Genomic DNA, 19,892 nt, shown 5'->3' on the forward strand with positions numbered 1-19,892 from the left:
TGAGCGTGTGAAAGTGTGTGAGAGGGTACGTGAGAGTGTGAGTGCATGTGTGAGAGTGTGTGTGGGGATACGAGAGTGTGTGAATGTGTGTGCGTGTGAGTGAGCGTGTAAGATAGTGTGTGGGTGTGAGTGAGAGAGTGTGTGTGAGGTTGTGAGAATGAGAGAGTGTGTGAGGGTGTCTGTGTGAGTGAGAACCGACAAAGCCTGGCTCCGGCTCCTGAAACTTGGTGTGCAAGGAGCACCCTGGCCCCGTGTCCAGGACTGGCTGCCTCATGTGCTGCTCTCACGCGTCCCTGCGCACGTGTGGCGGTTTCTGCGGAGGGCTCCGAGTCCACTCCCCCCTTTTTTTTTTAAGATTTTATTTGAGAAAGCGAGAATGAGAGAGAGCACATGAGACGGGGAAGGGTCAGAGGGAGAAGCAGACCCCCCGCTGGGCAGGAAGCCCGATGTGGGACTCGATCCCGGGACTCCAGGATCATGACCTGAGCTGAAGGCAGTCGCTTAATCGACTGAGCCCCCCAGGCGCCCCACCCACTCCCCTTTTCCGAACTGTCCGTCGGCTCTCGCTCGCTCCCAAAGGCAGTAGTTCTCCTGTGAGCACAGGCTGGGACGAGGGGCGTGGGCTAGAAGGGGAGTCACCTCCCCGCTCGGGCCTCAGTTTCCTTCTCTGTAAACTGAAGATGTCAAACCAGACACACTTTAAGATCTCTTTCCACCAGGGAATTAAATGTTTTTGTACTGTGGACCCAGAATTCTCACAATCGCACAGGCTGACAAAATAAGCCAGCTACGCTGAAACGCCCTTCCACCCCCGTGGAGGCAGCTCCACGCTTTCACGTGAGGAAATGAGATCATGCTGTTAGAGCCTTCCGGTAGCCTGGAGTGGCTGCGGAGTAAGAAGCAGTCAGCAAAGAAAACGCAAACCCTGATTCAATTCTTAACCACCGCCACACCCCAGACAACCAGCTTGCGACTCTGTGTTGCTGAAACTCAGTTTCCTCAACTATGAGATGAGAGCAAGACCCCAACCTCACAGGGTCCCCGAGGGTTCCCAGGGGCTCCCGCACCCAGTAAGCACCCCACAAGTGAAGGCCGAACCCTCCCTTTTAATGATAAGGAAACCTCGTTGCAATCCTGTGTACAATGACTAGGGCTTAGAAACAGAACCAGGCTTGGGGCCATGTGTTTCCAGCAATTAATCCGGGGCTCTGTACTCCTACCAGACTCTGAAGGTCTGGCTTCAAGCTACAAGGAGGCCCGGCTCTCCCAGGCCCTCCAAGGCCCTCTTCGCGTGATCTGCAGCGCCACCTAGTGGAGCGCCACCTAGCCAGCGGTTTCTTCCCTCTGTCCCAAGCACCCTGACTTCATCAACACAGACAGAAAGCTGGTGCTTTACGAGACTTAAGAGGGCAACGCTGGAAGTTCACCAAAGACTGCAGTGAGGGAGAAGGTATCAGTCTCAGGTCTTTGATCAGGAAGCGTGGCCAAATCGGGCCAACGTGAGGAGGGTCCCAAGATGGGTGAGGGCTGGTTCACAGGAATTTCAAAATCCTTAATTAACAGCTGTGACTTAGTGACAAGAATTAGGGAGCTCTTATTTTAAGTGAGAATTCCAGCTTCACTGAGTTTGAGGCATTTTACCGCGCCGTCCTTAATCTTTCCTTCTTTTGCCTGTTTCCCCTCCTCATAAAGGGCGACACCTGCCCAATAGCAAGAGAGCTGCTAAAAATCCTAAGTTGGTCAGCTTTCCCTTGTCATGGAACCATCCTTTCCATTGCTCTGTATTTTCCAGCTCCTCTAGAATATCCCTTGTCTTGACATATTTTACTAGTATGGCCCCCTAGTTACATCTCTTTCCAAGATGGAAGCCATTCAGCCTGAGCATCTCCTTCATCTTGCAGTCAATGCCACTCACATTTCTAGTGCTTTTTACCTTTGAATTCTTTACCTGTGGAAATGGAGATGATTTATTCTGGCTACTCTGACTCTATTCTTGTGACCTCATCTGTAAACTGTAAACTGTTTTTCATACCAATGGGGTCAAAAGGTCCCAGAACTACATCACCAGGAATTCTGCCTTGCCCCCCCCCCCCGCCCTGTTTTCCCATCATGACTTAGATTTCCTCAACCTCTCTCCTCTCACAAGAGCATCTTTTATGTCTCTGCTTCACAACTATTTTACTATTGTTCCAGGAGCACAGGGAGAAATGAGGAAGCGCTCCCAGAGAGAACAGGGCTGTTCCAAGTGCCATGACATAGGAGTCCACCATATTTTCCTTGGAGAAAAATGCTGACCATCTCTACCTCTATAAACTATTTCGACGTCACCGGAGCTAGCATTCTAAAGCAGAGTTCTTGCTATTCTATTCTTTCGTCTAAAAAAATTAATAGTCTCCCTTGACTTAGAGCATTCACTCTCTTTTTCCAGAATCACTTTCTTCCATTCCCTTTTACTCACCATCTGCTTCCGTTCGATTGGACTACTTGCTATTCACCTTCATGCCTCTTTGCTTTTGCCCTTGCTGGTTCCTCAGCCTGCTCTGCCTTTTCCCACATCACCCTACCTACTGAAATTCTACACAACCCCAGTGAGTGATGTCCACTCTAGTTAGAATTAGCCACTCCTTTCTCTTCTCTTCTGCATGTTCCTTGTTCTTCCATCTAGCCTCTATGTCTTCCTATCAGATGTTAAATTTAGCTGTTTGTATATTTCCTTTCTGTGTTGCAAACTCTTTGAAGGATGGGGCTCTCTTGTCTTTCTTAATCCTCCCCTTCCAGTCCCTAGAAAGTTCTCTATAACGCCAATCAGGGTAAGACTTGAGAAACTCAAAATATTTTTCCGAGTTTCTGAAGGAACTCAAGCACAAAAAGGAAGGAGCTCAGAGCCTCAGGACGTTCAGGGTAAGGAAAAGCCAGGCAGGCGTGTGTCACTCACATGTAGATGGTGTCCGGTTCCAGGCATCGAACGATCAGAGAGATAGTGGTGAGCTGCTTGTCTGGTACCCGAGCGGGCATGGCACAAGGAGACTTTGCTCCAGAGATGATGTCGTCCACAAAGCTCAGCACCGTTTCTGCCCCGGGCCGGGTTGGGGGGGGGGGGAGGAATGGAAAAGGCCATGATAAACAGTGCTGGCCAAGCAAGGAGATGGCATCAGTTCAATGAGAACTTAATATTAGAACTGCTTGGTCCCCAGTCTTCTCAAATTCCTAGTAGAGAAAAAGACCTAGAAGGAATTGTCTTTTCTGTTTCATGTTTAATCAATTTAGAGCCATTTGTCCGGAGTGAGTTCAGACACAACTATGGCAAGATGTACACACATGTGTGAGCTCTTTTATGAAATGTTCTTGGCAAGGGTAGGGAGCAGCTGCTGAGGGCAGTGGTCCCTGCCTGCCCTTTGCAGTACCTGTGCGCATCAGGGACAGGGCCTCGGAGGAAGCGGGAGACAGCTCCCCATGCCTGAAGGCCGTGCATATGTCTCCCAGCCTCGCTGACCATTTTGGCAGAGCTTGTTCACCCTGCATCAGACTGTGGACGCCACCATCCTGGGGGGGACCACACTCACGCGTAGGTTTTAGGGTTGATTTATGTTGACCTTTCCCTACGTGTAGGCAGCAAAATACTAGGGCATGGAACATTGTTCATGGGGTGTTTCCACTTCTTGAAGACTTCCCTCTTCTAGCTGGACCTGGCAACTGCAGAGTTTGCTTTAGGACAAGACATGGGGTAACATCTGTTTGCGCATGCTTTTGCCCAGAGGGGGGTTATTAGCAAAGGAATTTTTTTTTTCCTGTAATCATGGCAGTGGTTAGCACAGAATTGTTTCTTAATTGTGGGCTAGGATAACTAGTGTACTGTACTGTTGTTTCTTTGTGAGTGTGCCTAGAGGCAATGAAATGGACACCTCTTTAATAAACAAAAAGAAAAACAAAATCAAAACAAGACTTTGTCAGATGCTCACCATGCAAAAACTCTTAAATGGACGAGATGGCTGTTCTTGCTTCCCCAACCCCGACCCACCCACCCACCCCCCACCACCCCCACCCCACCACCCAACCACCGGGGACCCTTGGACACCGGGGACCTGGAGCATAGGCCAGGAGGCAGGACATTTTTCTTTTCTCTTCTTTTTACCAATGGATTAAGATGAGCCCATGAAGTTGGAGAGGCTCACCTGTCTCCACTTTGGAGTGGTCCATCCTGTCAGTGACCTTTTCCTGATGGATGAGGTAATCTACAATCTGCACCCCGATTGGAGGCTCTGAGTGTTCCCACTCCAGGACCACGAGGGTGCTGCTGGGCTCATGAACCGTGGACAGTCTCAGCCTGAGTGCAAGACAGGAAGAGACATGACATGGGGACCTGTTGGGTCCTGCGATGCTCTTCTGATACTGGCCACCTTCTCAATTGTTATGCCCTCAAGTCTTCCTTCTAACCTTTCTTAACCAACCACTGCAACAATCTCTCTGAGCGCCTGTCTCCTTCACTAGAGAGCAATGGTTCTTGAAGGTCCCCAGAATCTGTATTTTATTACTCTTAAGTGCCTTTTACAGATTAGGAACTCAACATCTGTTTGCAAATAAATAAATAAGTAGGTGAATCAAAGATGAATGAGCACCTACATCTTATAGGGTCAGTGGGCAGGGCTTTCTGGGTGGCCCTACTTACAAATATAATTTCTTGCAAATATAATTTCTGGATTTACCCTTGAAAATAGGAGAATGTGCCTATAAAGCTCATGCCAAGGCTCACTGAGGTGGTGTCTGGGAGAGCCCTGCATTAACAAGGCTCAGTTTCCATAGCGTTACCAGGATCTACTCTGTGGGGGGAACCCTGGCTTCCCCTGTTGCTATGGGTACTAACATATTTCCTTCCCGACACCTTCTGCTGGCTGGGCCTTGTAACAGGCTCGGTTTGGAGGCCATGCTCCTGCGGGGCTTTACCAGGCAAGAGAAAGTTGACCACATGTCAAGTTCTCCTCGGGGTGATGTCCTGTGGCTGCAAACTTGAGCTCTGATTTCAGGTTCTTTTTTTGTTCTTGGGTTTCTTTGACTATCCTGATTCCCGACTCCAGTCTTTCTTTGCTTTTCCCAATTCAGAGTCTCCTCCTTCCATGCAAATAGTCCATTTTCACCACTCTTTTGCCTTGCCATCTCATACGTCCTTGTGCCTTGCAGAGACTCACTACACATTATTGACGTTCGTGGTATGGATCTCCTAATGGTCCAAGTGGTTTCAATTTGTTACCTTGTTCTGACTTCATAGGTATATCTCAGATTTGTCACTTGCTTCCAATTCCGGGTTTCTTTCTAGACCACTGGCTTCTGGGGATTTTCCTGGCTCCTGCTCATTCCAGTCTCCGTCCATCACATGCCATCCCTGCCATTCACCCTCATCCTTGGTCCCCATATCTCACGACCTCCCATAATCATCGACCTCTGCTCTCTACTCAGCTCACAGATGCCTGTCACTGGTCTCGGGGGTCATTGTGCCAAGTGCTACAGATGGAACACACCAAGGCAATGGTCAATTTCAATTCAGCAAATGTTTGTTGAGCACCTATTACGTATCAGAATGTGCTTGGTGCTCAAGATGCAGTGGTGCTCGAGCCAGCTCCAGCCCCTTCTTTTTTTTTTTTTTTTAGATTTATTTATTTATTTGATAGAGAGAGAGACAGCGAGAGAGGGAACACAAGCAGGGGGAGCGGGAGAGGGAGAAGCAGGCTTCCCGTGGAGCAGGGAGCCCGATGCGGGGCTCGATCCCAGGACCCTGGGATCACGACCTGAGCCGAAGGCAGACGCTTAACCGACTGAGCCACCCAGGCGCCCCATAACCCCTTCTTTTGTGGAGTGGTCAATAGAAAAACATACAATTATACATGTGATTATAATAACGTGTGATAAGAACTTTAAGAAGAAATCACGGGAGGCTGTGGGAGCAATAGCAAGGAATTCAACCAGTGGGAAAATAATGCAAAACACATGCTCCTTAGTGGCTTACTATGAAGGAGTGCATAGTTTGAAGATGACATGAAAGATGGAGTAGACCCAAAACAGTGCGGATATTGACGAATTCATTAATTAGAGTCATATGCCGAGTGCTATTTTGAAGAAAAAAGCATTAGGAAGCTTAAGTAAGTAACTAAGTCTTTCTGAGAAGTCAGATTCTGTGAAAATGCGGACCCAAGCTGGCCTCTACTGAGAAACAGCGGCATGCATGATTTACATAGACTCATGTGAAACCAGAGTGCATTTCTATTTCCAATTACCAAGAAACGTTCAAGAAACTAAGGTCTGCTACTAAAAGAAGTGATTGAAGTTGACAAGAGAAGTGAAGTCCTTAATAGATGTTCCTGCTTATGGAAATTTAGCCCAATTTGATCTTTAGCAATAACATACAGTAAACGCAGGTTTAGAAAGAAAATCAGCCCTAAGACACCAATGGTTGAATCTTGTGTCCACCTCATGATAACTGTTTAGTGGCCTCGGTGTTGTGTCAAAAATGAGGTAGTTTTCTTAGTGGGTGAATCCATCTAGAAGCACCATCTGCTTCTAGTGGCTCCCTTTATACCAAAAGAAAGGACCTTGACTAATAATGACCTCGATTCTCCTTTGACTCAAGAGGTCCAAGTCATGGCCATAAAGAGCAAGAAGCCAAGCGCTGGTGTATCTAAAACTACCCATAGAGAGAGGGCACGTGGACAAGAGAAGACATTGGTTTGCGCTGAGAGTCTACTGTTGTGTCTCATCTTTCTTGGTTCTCTTCCTGTTCAGTCCTGGCTCTTTGATGCCCAACAGCACTTCCCTGCATCAGGCCAGAGGGCAGCATCTGCACGACCAGCCTCTCACTGGCTGGTGTCCTCCTGCTGGCTCGCTCCTGCTGACTCAGCCTCCTATTCCCACGGGTCCTGATCCTCCCTTTGGGCTTTTTTTGCCTCACCAGCCCATGGGGCCATGCGACTCCAACGGTTCCTGCCAGCACTCCTTATTAGACACCATATGTCTGTGCGTCACTCCCAGTACAGATGTCACAGCAGAGGCTAAGGGGGTGCCTGCCTACAGGGATTTGGCCAGTTCTGTGCAGCCTTCCCCTGAGGCAAGGAAATTGGACACGTTCTTCCTGAACCACCTTGACAACCCTTTGTACTCTGTTCACCCCTCAAATGCAAATAGCCCCTAATGCTCATCTCTGACCTTCTCCTCTTTCCAGTTGATACTTATTCGAGAGGATCCTTTCTCATAGCTGGGGTTCCATTGCTCATTTCTTTGGGGTTGATTTAAATCTTCTTATCTCTAGGAGATGTCTATTTCTCCAAACCGTCTTTCCCTCTGACCTCTGAACATCTCGGTAGGACTGCCCCGCTATACCTCCAAGATGGATCCAACTGGACACAGTCTCCTCCTCAAACGTGCATGTCCCCGGATGCTTCTCTTCTCAGCTGTGGCTTATTCGTCTTCCCAGCCACCGGGACTGAAGTCATAGGTCCATTCTCAACTTCTCCCTCTTTCTCCCTCCCACACCACCAAGTCACCCGCAACCCCCCTTCCACCACCCCCCCCATTTGTTCTACCCCAGATCATCTCTCCGTTGTGTCCTCTCAACACTATCATGGCTGATATCATGGCCTCTTAGCGGTGGTGGCTCTGCTTCCTGCTTGAGGGCCTTGGAAAAATCATTCAGACCATCTGAATGCATTTCCTTGTCTCTTAAACGGAAGTGATAACAGTACCTAATGGCTCCACACAGAGCTGCCACCCAGGAAATGTGTCATTGGCCTAGTAGAGTCTCACTACCGATCTCTCACTTCCTCCCCTGCAACGTCACTTTAGCCCTCTGATATTCTGGCCATGCCGTCCATCTTCTCTACCTTCAGGGAGAAACTCAAGTGCCATCTCCTTCATGAAGCCTTCGCCTGCCCCCAATTCAGACTTGACCATTCCCTTTCACACTTGACTTAAACGTCTCTGATAACTCTTATCAGACCATGTCTTCTCCTATGACACTCTGCGTGCTGCATCCCTAAGATTGTAAGCTCGCTGAGGCCAGGAGCTGCCTCATGTTTTTCTTCCTGTTCCCTGGCCCCCGGTCTATTGCTTTGCAACAAGTGGACGCCCTGTAATACACATTTGCAGAACCGTGCGGAGGCGGGCATGCAACACAGAGGCAGAGAAGGGGAGTCATACACAGGCTGTGGGAGAGGTGCACAGGTGGGAAGTCCATCCGCTCCAAAAGCCGTGGAGTCGCATCGACACCAGTCCTCGATGACATCTCCAGTCCCTGAGCACCAGAGTGAGCTCATGGTGGCCTCCTGCAAGAGCTGCAAGAGAAGGAAGAGTAAGTGTCCGGGAGCCAGGGCTGGGTCACCACAGTCAAGAAACAGAATCCAGGCTTTGCTTGGTTCTAGATTACTTTCAGCCAGTAGGCTGGGGCACCACTTCACCACTTTTTTGATCTAAAATTCCTACCCCAGGAGACTGATTCTGGGAAGCTAGACCTCGCAGGACCTCCTTGGCGCTGCTCTCTCATTAATGTGCCAGTTCACCCCTATGGTTGACAGCTGTTACCTTGGAAGCAAGTCTTACTTCTCCCTTCTTCTCCATCCATCACTCCACACCCAGGGCTCTAGCAACAATAACCTCTTGACCATCCACTGCCCTGACCCCTCTTCTCTCCACCCTTAGGCACTTGGCCCTTTCTCAAATGCCTCTCTGTGCATCCTCATCTGCCCTTCGCATCCTGCCCAGCACTGCCCCTCTGCCACATTCCTTCAGCATGCCTTGTACCCCACGTACAATATTTATGCAGATCTGCCTTGGGTTGTGCTTGAGTGTGAGGCCTCTCTTTCCTGGTAGAAGGTAGAAACAGAGCAGCAACCAGGTGAACTGCGCTCCAGAGCTGTCTGCCCTGGGTGAGGACTTTGGCTCTGCAAATCACTGCCATGTGACCTGGGGCAAATTAGATCAACTTGGTTTCTTCAGTGGAAAAATGGGATAGAAACAGCACTCTCCTCATAGGACTGTTGTGATGATGACCCGAAATAATATACACCAAAGGGCATAGCATAATACCTGTGCTGTGCATGTGTTAGTCACATATAAATATTACATCAGTAATCAATAAATGTCAGCAATTATTATTATGTTTGAATGACAGGCTTGGGTCTTCTGTGGAAGCATACAAATGCCACAGAGCCTAGGACAATTCTTTACATACAGTGATTTCACAGCAGATATTCCCTAGTTGATGAAAGGACAAAAGGATAAAATTAGACTAGTCAGGGAACAGAACTTGAGATGGGATAATTCCCTGGTGAGGAAGCAGATCCTGATGGGCACTGACCACTCAGTGGGGCCCTGCTGCCTCAACCCCAGCCCAGGGATAGGGAGAGGGCAAGGCTGGCCACAGGCATGTGGCCGTGCCCTCTGGCCGAGGTCAGCTTTCTGTCTGGGTCAGCTCACCGTCCGCAGCCTCTGCTTTTCCTTTGAGTCTCTTCTCTCTGACCCACTCTTACCAAACCCACACAGAATTGGTAAATTAGAGAAATGAAGCAGCCATCTTGGAAAATTTTAGGCCAAAATATTGGAAGGGGGGGGCAGGGGATATGGAGGGAGGAAGAAAAGAAAGAAGGACGAAGGAAAAGAAAAAAGAAGAGAATAAGAAAAAAATGACAGACAACCCTACAAAAATTGAAATGTCTAAGCTGAAAGCCAATACCCTAAGTTACATTCTCCCAGAACTTCACATAAGGGTTCATACTGACCCCGCTCCCACCTTCCTACTCCCAGATTGGGAGCTTCTAGGGAGCAGGGACCAATTCTTGATTATCAGTATATATGTGTAGTTTTAGAATTTCAAGGCCCTTTTAGGGCTAACACTGTAGTTTGAGCTCCATGATAAACAGGATTTACAGTGGAGGACATTTAGAGTCAAAGAGGTTAGTGACTTGTTCAGGGTCACAAGCTAGTGAGTGGGGGCCACCCCAGAACCTGAGCTCAATGTGACTGATTGTCCGCCGGCTCCTAGCAGGAAGCCTGGTGCACTGCAGGTGCTCACTTCATGCTTTGCCTGATTGAACCAAACTCAAATCAAAAGTATACTTTCTTAAACTAGGAAAACCGACTTCCATTGAGAGAGGTAGAATAAAGAGGAAATTGTGGCTGCCCACGTGCAGTCTTCAATCAACAATTACTAGCTAAGCACCTGTAAGGGTCTGGCTGCTGTGCTAAGCATTAAGGATACAGTGCGGCATTAGACATAGTCAGCCCCTGCCCACATACATCTTGCAGCCAAATAACAAACAAAGGAACAGACGAAAGTTACATAAGCAACCAAATTAGTAGGACTGGTGGTAAGTGCTCCAAAGAAAAAGGGTGAATTGGGACAGGAGGGAAAAGGAGGGGGGATAATCTCACAGAGGGGTTTGGGAAGGCCTCCATGAGGATATGTGTTTTTATCTGAACTGGGAAGGACAGATCAAGAGTTATCTGGTTCCAGGTGGAAAACCAGTATTAAGATGACCTCAGCCTGGGTGAAAGTTAACCTTTAAAATCAACCGAGTAAAGGCTCTTTTGGCTGTAAGAGCCAGAGTGAAGGACAAAGAGGTGCTCAGCAAGTGGGAGGGGGTGGGGCCGGTTACAGAGATCCTGTGGTCCATGGTGAGGGGCGGTGTCACATTCTAAGAGCAGGGGAAAGTGTTTTAAACAGGGGAGAAACATGATCCGATTTTCAACCCAAAGGAGTAAAGACCAACACTTATGATGACAGACGTTTCTTCAAAAGCTTTAACTTTCCACCTTCGGTTCACACAATTCCACAAGTTCCTACTCCCTGAATCCTGGGCTTTCGGTAACTGTGGAAGATAGGCTGGGGTAGAAGAGGGGAAATCAAGAAAGAGCCCTTCTGGAAAGAAGAGGAAAAAAAATTACATTTTTCTTGGTATCTAGAATGTGGCAGGCATTGCATGGGGATCCTCATTTGTTATTAGATTTAATCCTGATTCCCAAAAAGAAATAGGATTTTCCCATTTTTGTTCTTATTTTGTTTTAGGGAAAGCAGCTGAACTTCCAGGCCAAGTTCGCCCCTCCGTTCATTCTTCCATTTATTTATTTCATTCATTTATCCAGCAGGGTGCCAACTGCATGTCAGCTAGGAGCTGGGATTCCATAGAAGAATGAGTGCTTCTCAGAGTCTACAGGACAAATACGTAAACAAATACATGAGCACTCGTGACAGCAGGTGATACGTGCTTCAGAAGATGCAGGGACACAGACAATGGAAGCCACTTGAAGGAACAGGGGCTGGCCTGGGAGAACAAGGGAGGGCTTGTCATAGCTGTGGATGCTTGAGCTGAAACCTGGAAGTACTGTCATAGCAGGAGTATGCTGTTGGCAGAAATGTAGGAGAGGCCATTCCTGCGAGAGAGAGTGACAAGTCTGAAGGGCCAGATGCATGACAGAAAATGTGTTGTGTTTAAGGAGGTACCAGGAGTTAAAATTCGGAGGATAGAATATAAAGCATAGAGTAGACACAACCTAACCATGTAAGCGAGGACCAAATTGGACAATGAATTGCCCTTATAACGATATGCTAAGGACTCTAGATTGTATTTAACAGATTCTGCAGAGCTATTGAATTGCCCTGCTGCAGTAGGACCTGATGTCCATATCGGACGGAAAACTCTGACTGGTCTCACAGGAAAACCAGTAAGAGGCTACCGTAACAAGAAGAGGGTGGCCTGCTATTACAGTGGATGACTGTGATGGGGGTACAATCACAGGAGGATGGATTCAAAATATTTGTAGTCCCCGGTGATGATAGATAGATGTTAGGGAGTGACAAGAAAAGTCAGGGAAGCATACTTGGCCTCCAGCTTGGGCAACTTGGTAGAAAAGAATCCCATTCACCGAGACTGAAGCACAATGGTAACTGTTTGGGGTGGAAGATGTTGGGTTGGAGACGTCTGGTGGGTTATATAGTTTGACCTATTTGTTTCTAGACTGTTTCTAATCACTAGATTGAAATTTGGCATTATAGATGATCTAGCCCAACAGAAGGAGGCCAAGAGAGGTTAGAAAATTGGCCCCAGACCTACCAGAGGGGTAGAGATAAGAACACACACCGAGTTTACTGGTGTCGTGACTTAGCACCCCTCTTTGTTTGCTTTTTCACTCCATATCTGCATTCTTTGTGAGAAAGGGAAAATTAGAAGGAAAAGCAGAGGAACAGAGAGAATGAACAGAGAAGACAGACTATGTCTAAGGAATGAGAGAGAAGAAACATGGGATGGTGATGGAAGCACCTTGGGCCACCTTGTCTACGTGTTCAGAAATTAGTGTTCAAATACGGCCAGATGGACGATCTCTCCCAACCCCTCTCTTAAAACCAGTGCAGGAAGACAGGGAAGGGCCAAGGTCTGGCAAGTAGGAGATCCAGAGAGGGAGATGCTAAAGACACAAATTCCTTCAGCTTCCCCATTTTACCCATGACGCCCCTGCAGGATGCTGGGAGTCTTTGTCCTCCTCTCCCACCCAGCTCTTCCCTACTCTGCAGCTTCGCGTGCCTTGTCCCATAGGACGGTGCTATGAGTGTATTCCCTGCCTCTGCTGGTCCAGGCCAAGTGCTCAGGAGCTCTTGGGGCACCAGTTGCAGCAGCCTTGGGTGCTCCCAGAAGACAAAGTGGGGCAGGTAAGGGCACTGGATTAAAGCCACCGCAGCTTTGGGTCTCCATGGTGACATCAACCCGTCCTTATCATCCTTGCAAGCCACCCTTCCATGGTCTCTTCTCCCCAGCTCTTCTTCCCCAGTCACTTCCATCAGAATGAAGAGGAATTCATAGGCCAAAGGAACCACTTATCCTTTCGTTCCTGTGAGGAATGTTGCTTTGAACTATCATTGGCAAGAGCAGCATACACGTGCAAAATCCCTCCTTGCTGTTGGAGCTTCACCTATGAAACAACTGTGACACACCAGGTGTCCCTTAAAAGGGGAAAGAGAAAGCAATCATCACCCTACCTGGATGGACACAGCTCTCAGGCAGGTGAGGAGCTCTCTGCTCTGACTCTACTATGGTCTGGTCCCTCAAGGTCACCTTTGCCTGTACCATCAGAAGCCCCACACCCTGTGCTTTTGTGTTTTTATTCTTGTCATTGTCATCATCGTTGCTGTTGTGTGTGTTGTGACCCACTCTGTTCTTTCTGTCCTTGAGGAGATCAGAGAGCTAGGGAATGAGCTAAGCCACTGTCTCTGCCACAGTTCTCCAGCTTATCCCTTTGGGTCCGTTCATTTTCTCGTAGCACCTTTGGAAAGGGAGCCACACAGGGAAAGGAGGGGTGCTTGGGACACGTCATGACCTAGCAGTATAATATAAGGCAGAATATGTGCTTGGATGTGGGGTTTTGTGGTCTTTGTTCTTAGAGTCAGAGCCATGGGCATGACACCATCCCCCCCAGGCTAAGATCAGACCGTTCCCTTTGGAACCTATGCCTGACACACTCCTAGCCTCGCTGCAGCCAATCCAGGCTTGGGATCTGTTAGGGGAGCCAGCCTTCCCCCCATAACTGTCCCCTGAGGCTTTCTGAACAATGACTTTGGTGACTATGAATGCCATACCTCCTGATCTGCCTACCTTCTCTTCCCAGCCCTTGTTGCTCAAGAATCTACACAAATGCTGAGTTGTGACTCTTGAGTCATTACCATGGGTGTTGTGGATGCACTGATTTGACTTAATATGCAAACATGCAAATCTAAGCAAATTATGTGCCTGGATTAGCTAAACAAAAAGTCTCAGTATCCCTATTCTAGCACAGAACTCAACTACACCCTGTCACCACCCCCCACTCCGGCCATTTGGAAAGCCATCTGTTGTTGCTGATGCTTCCCTGAGTCCCAAGCCTCTTACCCTCTGTGTCTGGTTGTTGGTCACCAGTTCATAGATGGGGGCTGCTCTGGTCACCTCCAGCAGAACTGGCTCAGCAGGAGTGTCAGGGCTGGATGTCACATGACACAGGGGGCAGGATGAGGGGCATCGTCCTTTGCTCTGGCATTCCATGCGGACTCCAGCTGCCATGCGTTTGGTGCCAGTCTCTGACAGGCTGGCGATGTATTCTGGGAACGTCAGCACCTTGGGGTCTCTTTCCCGCTCCTCCGACTCGTCAGATGGGGAGTTGCCTGCCAGACACAAAATGAAAAGGAGCAATGAGGCAATGAGGCAAAAGAGCAAGGTCTTGCGTGATCTCGTGGCCCCTGAGTGCTGGAGTCAAATCCCAGGAAGGTCACAAAACGTCACTGTTAAGGATGTGACTCTAATGTCCCAGTCAATGTGGGGAACCCGTCCTCCCTGTAACCTATTAGAGTTGGAAATGACCTTCCAAATATGAGATCAGGTTGTTTCCTTTTGGAGAACCCTCAGCTCCACTGATCCTCTCAGAGGGATGCATCTGCAGTGTCTGCAGGATCTACGACTATCGTCAATAATCCCAACAGTAACAACAGTAACAACAGTGATTATCCCAGGACTCAGTTTCTTCATCCATAAAATGAAGATATTCCTTGTACCTACCTCTAGCATTGTGCGATGAATAAAAGGCAACATGTTTTTAAAGTACATAACACAGTGGCTAGTGCATGTCCAACCATCATCATAAGAGTTTAATCATAACTATAGGTAAGAGTTACCCAAACTATGAAGTGAGATCTGTTCCGGACCTCTTTTAACACTTACAAGAACTCTCTGCATGGAGTTCTACCATTGCACCCATCTTATGGATGAGGAAAGTGAGGCCAAGAGCCTCAAGATCACACAGCTAATATGTTGTAAGCGCTGGGATTTGAATCAAATTTTGTCGGATTCCAAAGCCTTTAAGTCATTGGGAAGGAAGAGGACTTTTATGCTTTATTATTCATCAATGCACGGAAGACAGGAGGGAGTTTGGGCACTCCAAAGCACTCCAAAGAGATGGATTTATAACGTCCTTGATTGGTGAGTGAAAAGTAGTTAGAGAAATTCTTGCTTTATTTTTGGTGACAAAGATGAGAAATGCCTACCTGAAAATATGTAAAACTTTGTTCCCTGTGGAAGAAAACACGGCTTGATATTTGTCTTCCAAGCCTTCATGATTTCCCATTTAACTTATTCATGCTAGATGAAGTTGGAAGTACAGTCCACTGACCAAAAGCCCTTGGGCTCCGCAAGAGATCCCAGACCCTTCGTGACACAGCTACAGGCCCGAACATGAAACAATTTCGTGGAGACCACTGGGCTTCTAGAAATAAAAGGCAGATACAGAACACTCGTTCTGGTCATCTTGAACCGCTCAGGAATGTGGTACTTGATGGGCCAGATCTTTGGGGGAAATGGCTGGAAGGGTTTGCAAAGGAGTTTCAGAAGGTGACTGTGAGCTACAACTCACTGACTTTCTAACAGGGTTCTCTCTTGTGGGGTCCAGGGAGTTCTCTGCCCTCCTCCCTTGTGTTTGCCATGTAATATGAGCCCATTTGCAAACGTCATGAGACATTTCAACACTGTTGTTTCCCAGATGAATATCCTCAGTATGCGGATGAGGCATCTTCCATCCAGAAGCTCCACTGACATGGGACTCCTTCTGCACATTAACGCAAAGGACTCACTCAGTGACTATAAATGTGAGATATAATTTATTTCACATTTGCAATTTGTTTAATAACAAACCCAGAGTTGAACTGAAGCCTTCCTAGGTTATAAGAACTGCATAACTGCACACACCAAAGCAAAGAATGGTGTTATCAAACAGGGAGGCCCAGGAGCCCACACCGGCCAGCCCCAGAGTCACTCAGAGCCACATGTAAATCTTGATTGACATTCAGGTTTAGGCACCTCAGTCAAGCCCGTGGCTGGGAATATTTGTAGAGTGAGCACAATCTAGCAGGACTCTCCTCACCTAGCCCCTGGCCAGGCCTCAGCCTTCTTCAACAGCTAATATGAACCAGGTAGAGATAAGTTAAGTGAATGAGGTCTTGGATTCTTGAAATGATTTCTAGAAAAACAGGCCGCCTTTCACTGGGAAAGTGAATGAAATTTAAAAAAAAATCAGAAAAGACACAGTGTTTCTTTTCAAGATAAAGTTTTAAAAATTTTGCTATGCAAACCGTGCCAGAGAGCTTGATGGTCTCTTGGAGGACCAGGGGCATTTCATCAACCCACAGCCCTCCTTGTTGAGAAAGGATTCAACAGGGGCTGGGAAAGAGTTCCCACGAAATGACCACTAGATGGGGATATCAAGTCTAAAATGCTCTTCTGTGAGAGGAAATAATCTGCGATGAATTCTGTGGGGCCACTTTGGCACCACGGAAAAACTTGTGGAAAAGTAACACCTGGCTACTTAACAAAGTTTGTTGTGGTACCATTTTTTTCAATGAAATAGTTAAAAATTAATGAGTAACATAATCCCATAAAATGTATCCCTAGGAGAAACATACACAGCGAGAGACAGAAGTAACTGAGAGACAGAAAATTAAAATCCCCCTGAATATCCTTCACATGGGGTAAAATTTACTTCAAGGGGGAAATAATCTGCCACCACATTCCTTTTCTCTCACCTTTAATCCCCAAATACCCAGGAACTCCGCCGCCTCCTCCCCACCACACACCCCCCATACACATCCCTCTGTAGGCCGGGGGCCCTTTCATTACTTGGGATGCACCGTTCTGACAGACAGATGAGGCCACTAGAGGGCACTGCATCCCCAAACACAGTGGAGCTGAGTGCCCACCTCCCTGCCCTCCCGCGCTCCCTCATTAAGGCTTGTAATTGCTGTAAACATTTAAGGGGCTGTTCCCTGGCGGCTGTCTTCTGACTATCCCCATTAAAATCAAGACTTAGCGAATCCCGCTCAATATCCTCCAGCCCCGGATAGGTGCAAGGTTAGGGAGAAGAGAGGCGTGGGGAGGAGGATGCAAAAGAAATGGTGGCAGACCTCCAAATTCTTGTTTTAATCCAGAATCCTCTTTTCCTTCTCCTGAAAATATTCAGGTCCTTAGAAAGCGGGCCTGCTGAAGGCCCCTGCAGTCCCCTCATCATGCAGGACGGAGCTGTCTAGAGAGGAGCTGGATTTATACCGAGGTAATGAGCAGGGAACTCCCAAAGCCATCTATTCAGGCTCCAGCAAAGAATAGAGATGTGTCTGTGAGAGAGATTTTTCAAAGAGGAAATGCATTTTCCATGTGCAGTTTAAGACACAATTGGGAAATACCCCTTAAAATGATGGAGTCTGATGGTGAAAGCTCAGATAAATCTCCCTTTGCCCAAAGAGCGCACCTATAACCATCATGTCTGTGGCAAGTGAAAGAGTAGTCCAAATCCTAAAATCTTCAGGAGAGTCTGATCTTTGACATTTGCTTTTAACTCCCCCTCAGTGTTGGGGTAGGCAGTAGAGAGGTCGGTGTGTGGAGAGTCACAGGGAGGAGACCCCACCTTATTTCCTTATGGTTCAATGGCTCCCCCCCTCCACTGACCACACAGGATTACAGTCTGTAGGTTCTTCTTGACTCTTCTGCCCTCTAGATCCTGAGTGGAAACGCTCTAGCACTTTAAGACACTACACTGTCTTTTAATAACATGAATATACGATTTCAACAAATTATAGGGTCTCTGGACATAAGAAAGAAGCTACAGCTAAAGTCTTAAAAGATTATAATAGGCAAAGGTGCCTTCTGATCCAGAACACCCAGGTGTCGCCCCCTCTGATTCCTATTTGCAGAATTCAGCTAATTGCTCTCAGGGAGGCTTTGGAGTCCAGCCATGACACTTAGCTTTCTTATAAGTAGAAGAACAGCCAACCTGGAATGTAGTTAACAACCCCAAAACTGCAAAGCATTTTGCAAATACAGTTTGCTATAAATAAATGCCATTTGCTTTAGGCTAAATCTGTATCCTACAGCACACAGTGGATGAATTTCCCCAATAGAATATTGTGGAATGAGAATATTGGCATCCTCAATGTTCAGAATCTCATTGTGGATGTGCCCATGGCCTTAGGCATGTACATCCTGACCCACCTAGACTCAGGAACAATACGAGGATGCTAAAAGTGACTGACCCATCCTCACACAGGGTCTGCTTTGCTCGTAGGAACCAACAGGTCATGGAGGTGGATGAGTCGTTATGAAGGAAATTGGTACGATTCCTGTAGGATTCTGGGACTGCTTAAGACTCTCTCTCAGGAGTTGGTGCCCAAGGCAATGAGATGTTAATGACATCACAGCTAGAACTACAGAGGTAGTTCATTAGGCGGCAAAGAAATCAAATGCAAACTAATTAGATCCTAGCTCTCGGAGATAGCTTAGGATCTGCGAGAAAGAAAGCTTGACATGGGGCAAATGAAGCACAGCCATGGCTAACTGTGCCCTGGAGCCCACCGACACCCTGCCCTCCATCGCCTCTCCAGCCTACTCCTGTTCACACAGGGTGTCCTGGAGTTATCTGAATTCACATTTCCGTCTATGCACTCTGGCTCGGATTGGTCTCTTAGGATGTTCGGTCACGTCCTTGGACAGAGAGGTTCAAGTCACCCTGGATGACTTAAACTTAACTCCTAGACTTGCCATAAGACAGCCTCTGAGACCTGAATAAAGTACAATGTGATGGATTAATAATCAGGTGAAAGAGGAGACGGCATAAGCTGGCCACTTCTCTCTACTCCTCTGTATGAGACAATGAGTGCTTGGGGCCAGTAACTGTGCCTTTAGCTTGGAAACTCCTTTACCTAGTTCAAGTGTATCCATAGCCATCATCTCTCTACCCGTCTTTCTCTCTCTGTATGTGTGTGTATATATATATATGTTTCTCTCTCTGTATGTGTGTGTATATATATACGAGGGTAAAGAGGGTGAATATAATAACTCATGATCATAGATTTAAAATTTAAACACAAGTCAAACATAAAGAATACAACCAAGGCATTTGTAAACAGCTAGCCCCTTACTAAAGCTTTAAACAATCAAGCGGCAAGAACGAAGCATTATTCCAACAACAGCCAACTCTCTTGTCTCTCGCCAGGACCTCTCCCATGAGTATAGCAGAGCTTCATTAGTAGCTTGCTTGGAAATCCACCTGAATGTCCAAGGGGCACCTCAAACTCAACGTGTCCCCAACTGCTGTGGTCATTCCACACTGTCCCCAGCAACCTGCTCCTCACTCGAAGGTGCTAGCTCAGCAAACCGCACTGGCTTCCTCGTTGCTCAACGTGGAAGTCTCAGCTTCCTTGTTGGTTCTCCCTTGCCCTTCCAACCAATTGCCCAGTCTTCACACCCTTTACCTCCCTGAACCATCCACTCCTCTTCTCGCCCACAGCTGCCCTGATGCCACAGCGGCTTATGGGGTGAAGTGTGAGTCACATTGCCTGGGATTGATTTCTGACCTTCTCACTTGCGAGCTGTATGATTTGGGGTCAGTTTCCTAACTTTGCTGTGCCTGGGCTTTCTCATATATAAAAAGGAGATAATAACTGAACTGATTTAGTAAAGCTGTGGTAAAGATTAACTGACATAATCCATGAAGAGGGTTTCATGGTGCCTGGGATGGACTGAGTACTCTCTGAAATTAATTCTTCTCACAATGCCTTGTCTTCTTGCCTACCCCGCCCACCAGCCACACCATCAGATGGGCTCCCTGGGGGCCAGACTGTGTCTTGTTCTTCCAGTGTCATAGCCCACAGTGCCTAACAAGTAGCTAATGCATTCGGCAATTCATTAAGCAAATATTTATTGAATGCCTACAAATGTTTGTCGAATTAATAAATCATTCATAATGATTTGTATATAAAGTGATGAGGTACTAACGAGACAGGCTGGGTTTCAATTCATTTCCTTCCTTGCTGTCCTGGGTTCTTTGGAGATTTTTCTAGTTTTCTCCTAAAAAGA

The 19,892-nt window shown here is 47.4% G+C and overlaps 1 protein-coding gene across 5 annotated transcripts in view; it reads right to left on the reverse strand.

Annotated features, from left to right (window-relative positions):
* Positions 1-19,892, reverse strand: part of ASTN1 (astrotactin 1) — a 302,019-nt gene that overhangs the window by 20,425 nt on the left and 261,702 nt on the right. For all 5 annotated transcript variants that reach the window (XM_078078005.1, XM_078078004.1, XM_078078003.1 and 2 more), the window contains 4 exons: positions 13,896-14,164; positions 8,182-8,315; positions 4,173-4,324; positions 2,936-3,071 (listed from right to left, as the gene is read on the reverse strand). In XM_078078005.1, coding sequence (XP_077934131.1) covers positions 2,936-3,071; positions 4,173-4,324; positions 8,182-8,315; positions 13,896-14,164 — 691 coding nt within the window. The remainder of the gene's footprint in view (positions 1-2,935; positions 3,072-4,172; positions 4,325-8,181; positions 8,316-13,895; positions 14,165-19,892) is intronic.

The sequence above is a fragment of the Halichoerus grypus genome, chromosome 7, assembly GCF_964656455.1.
Source record: "Halichoerus grypus chromosome 7, mHalGry1.hap1.1, whole genome shotgun sequence".
NCBI classification, from domain to species: Eukaryota; Metazoa; Chordata; class Mammalia; order Carnivora; family Phocidae; genus Halichoerus; species Halichoerus grypus.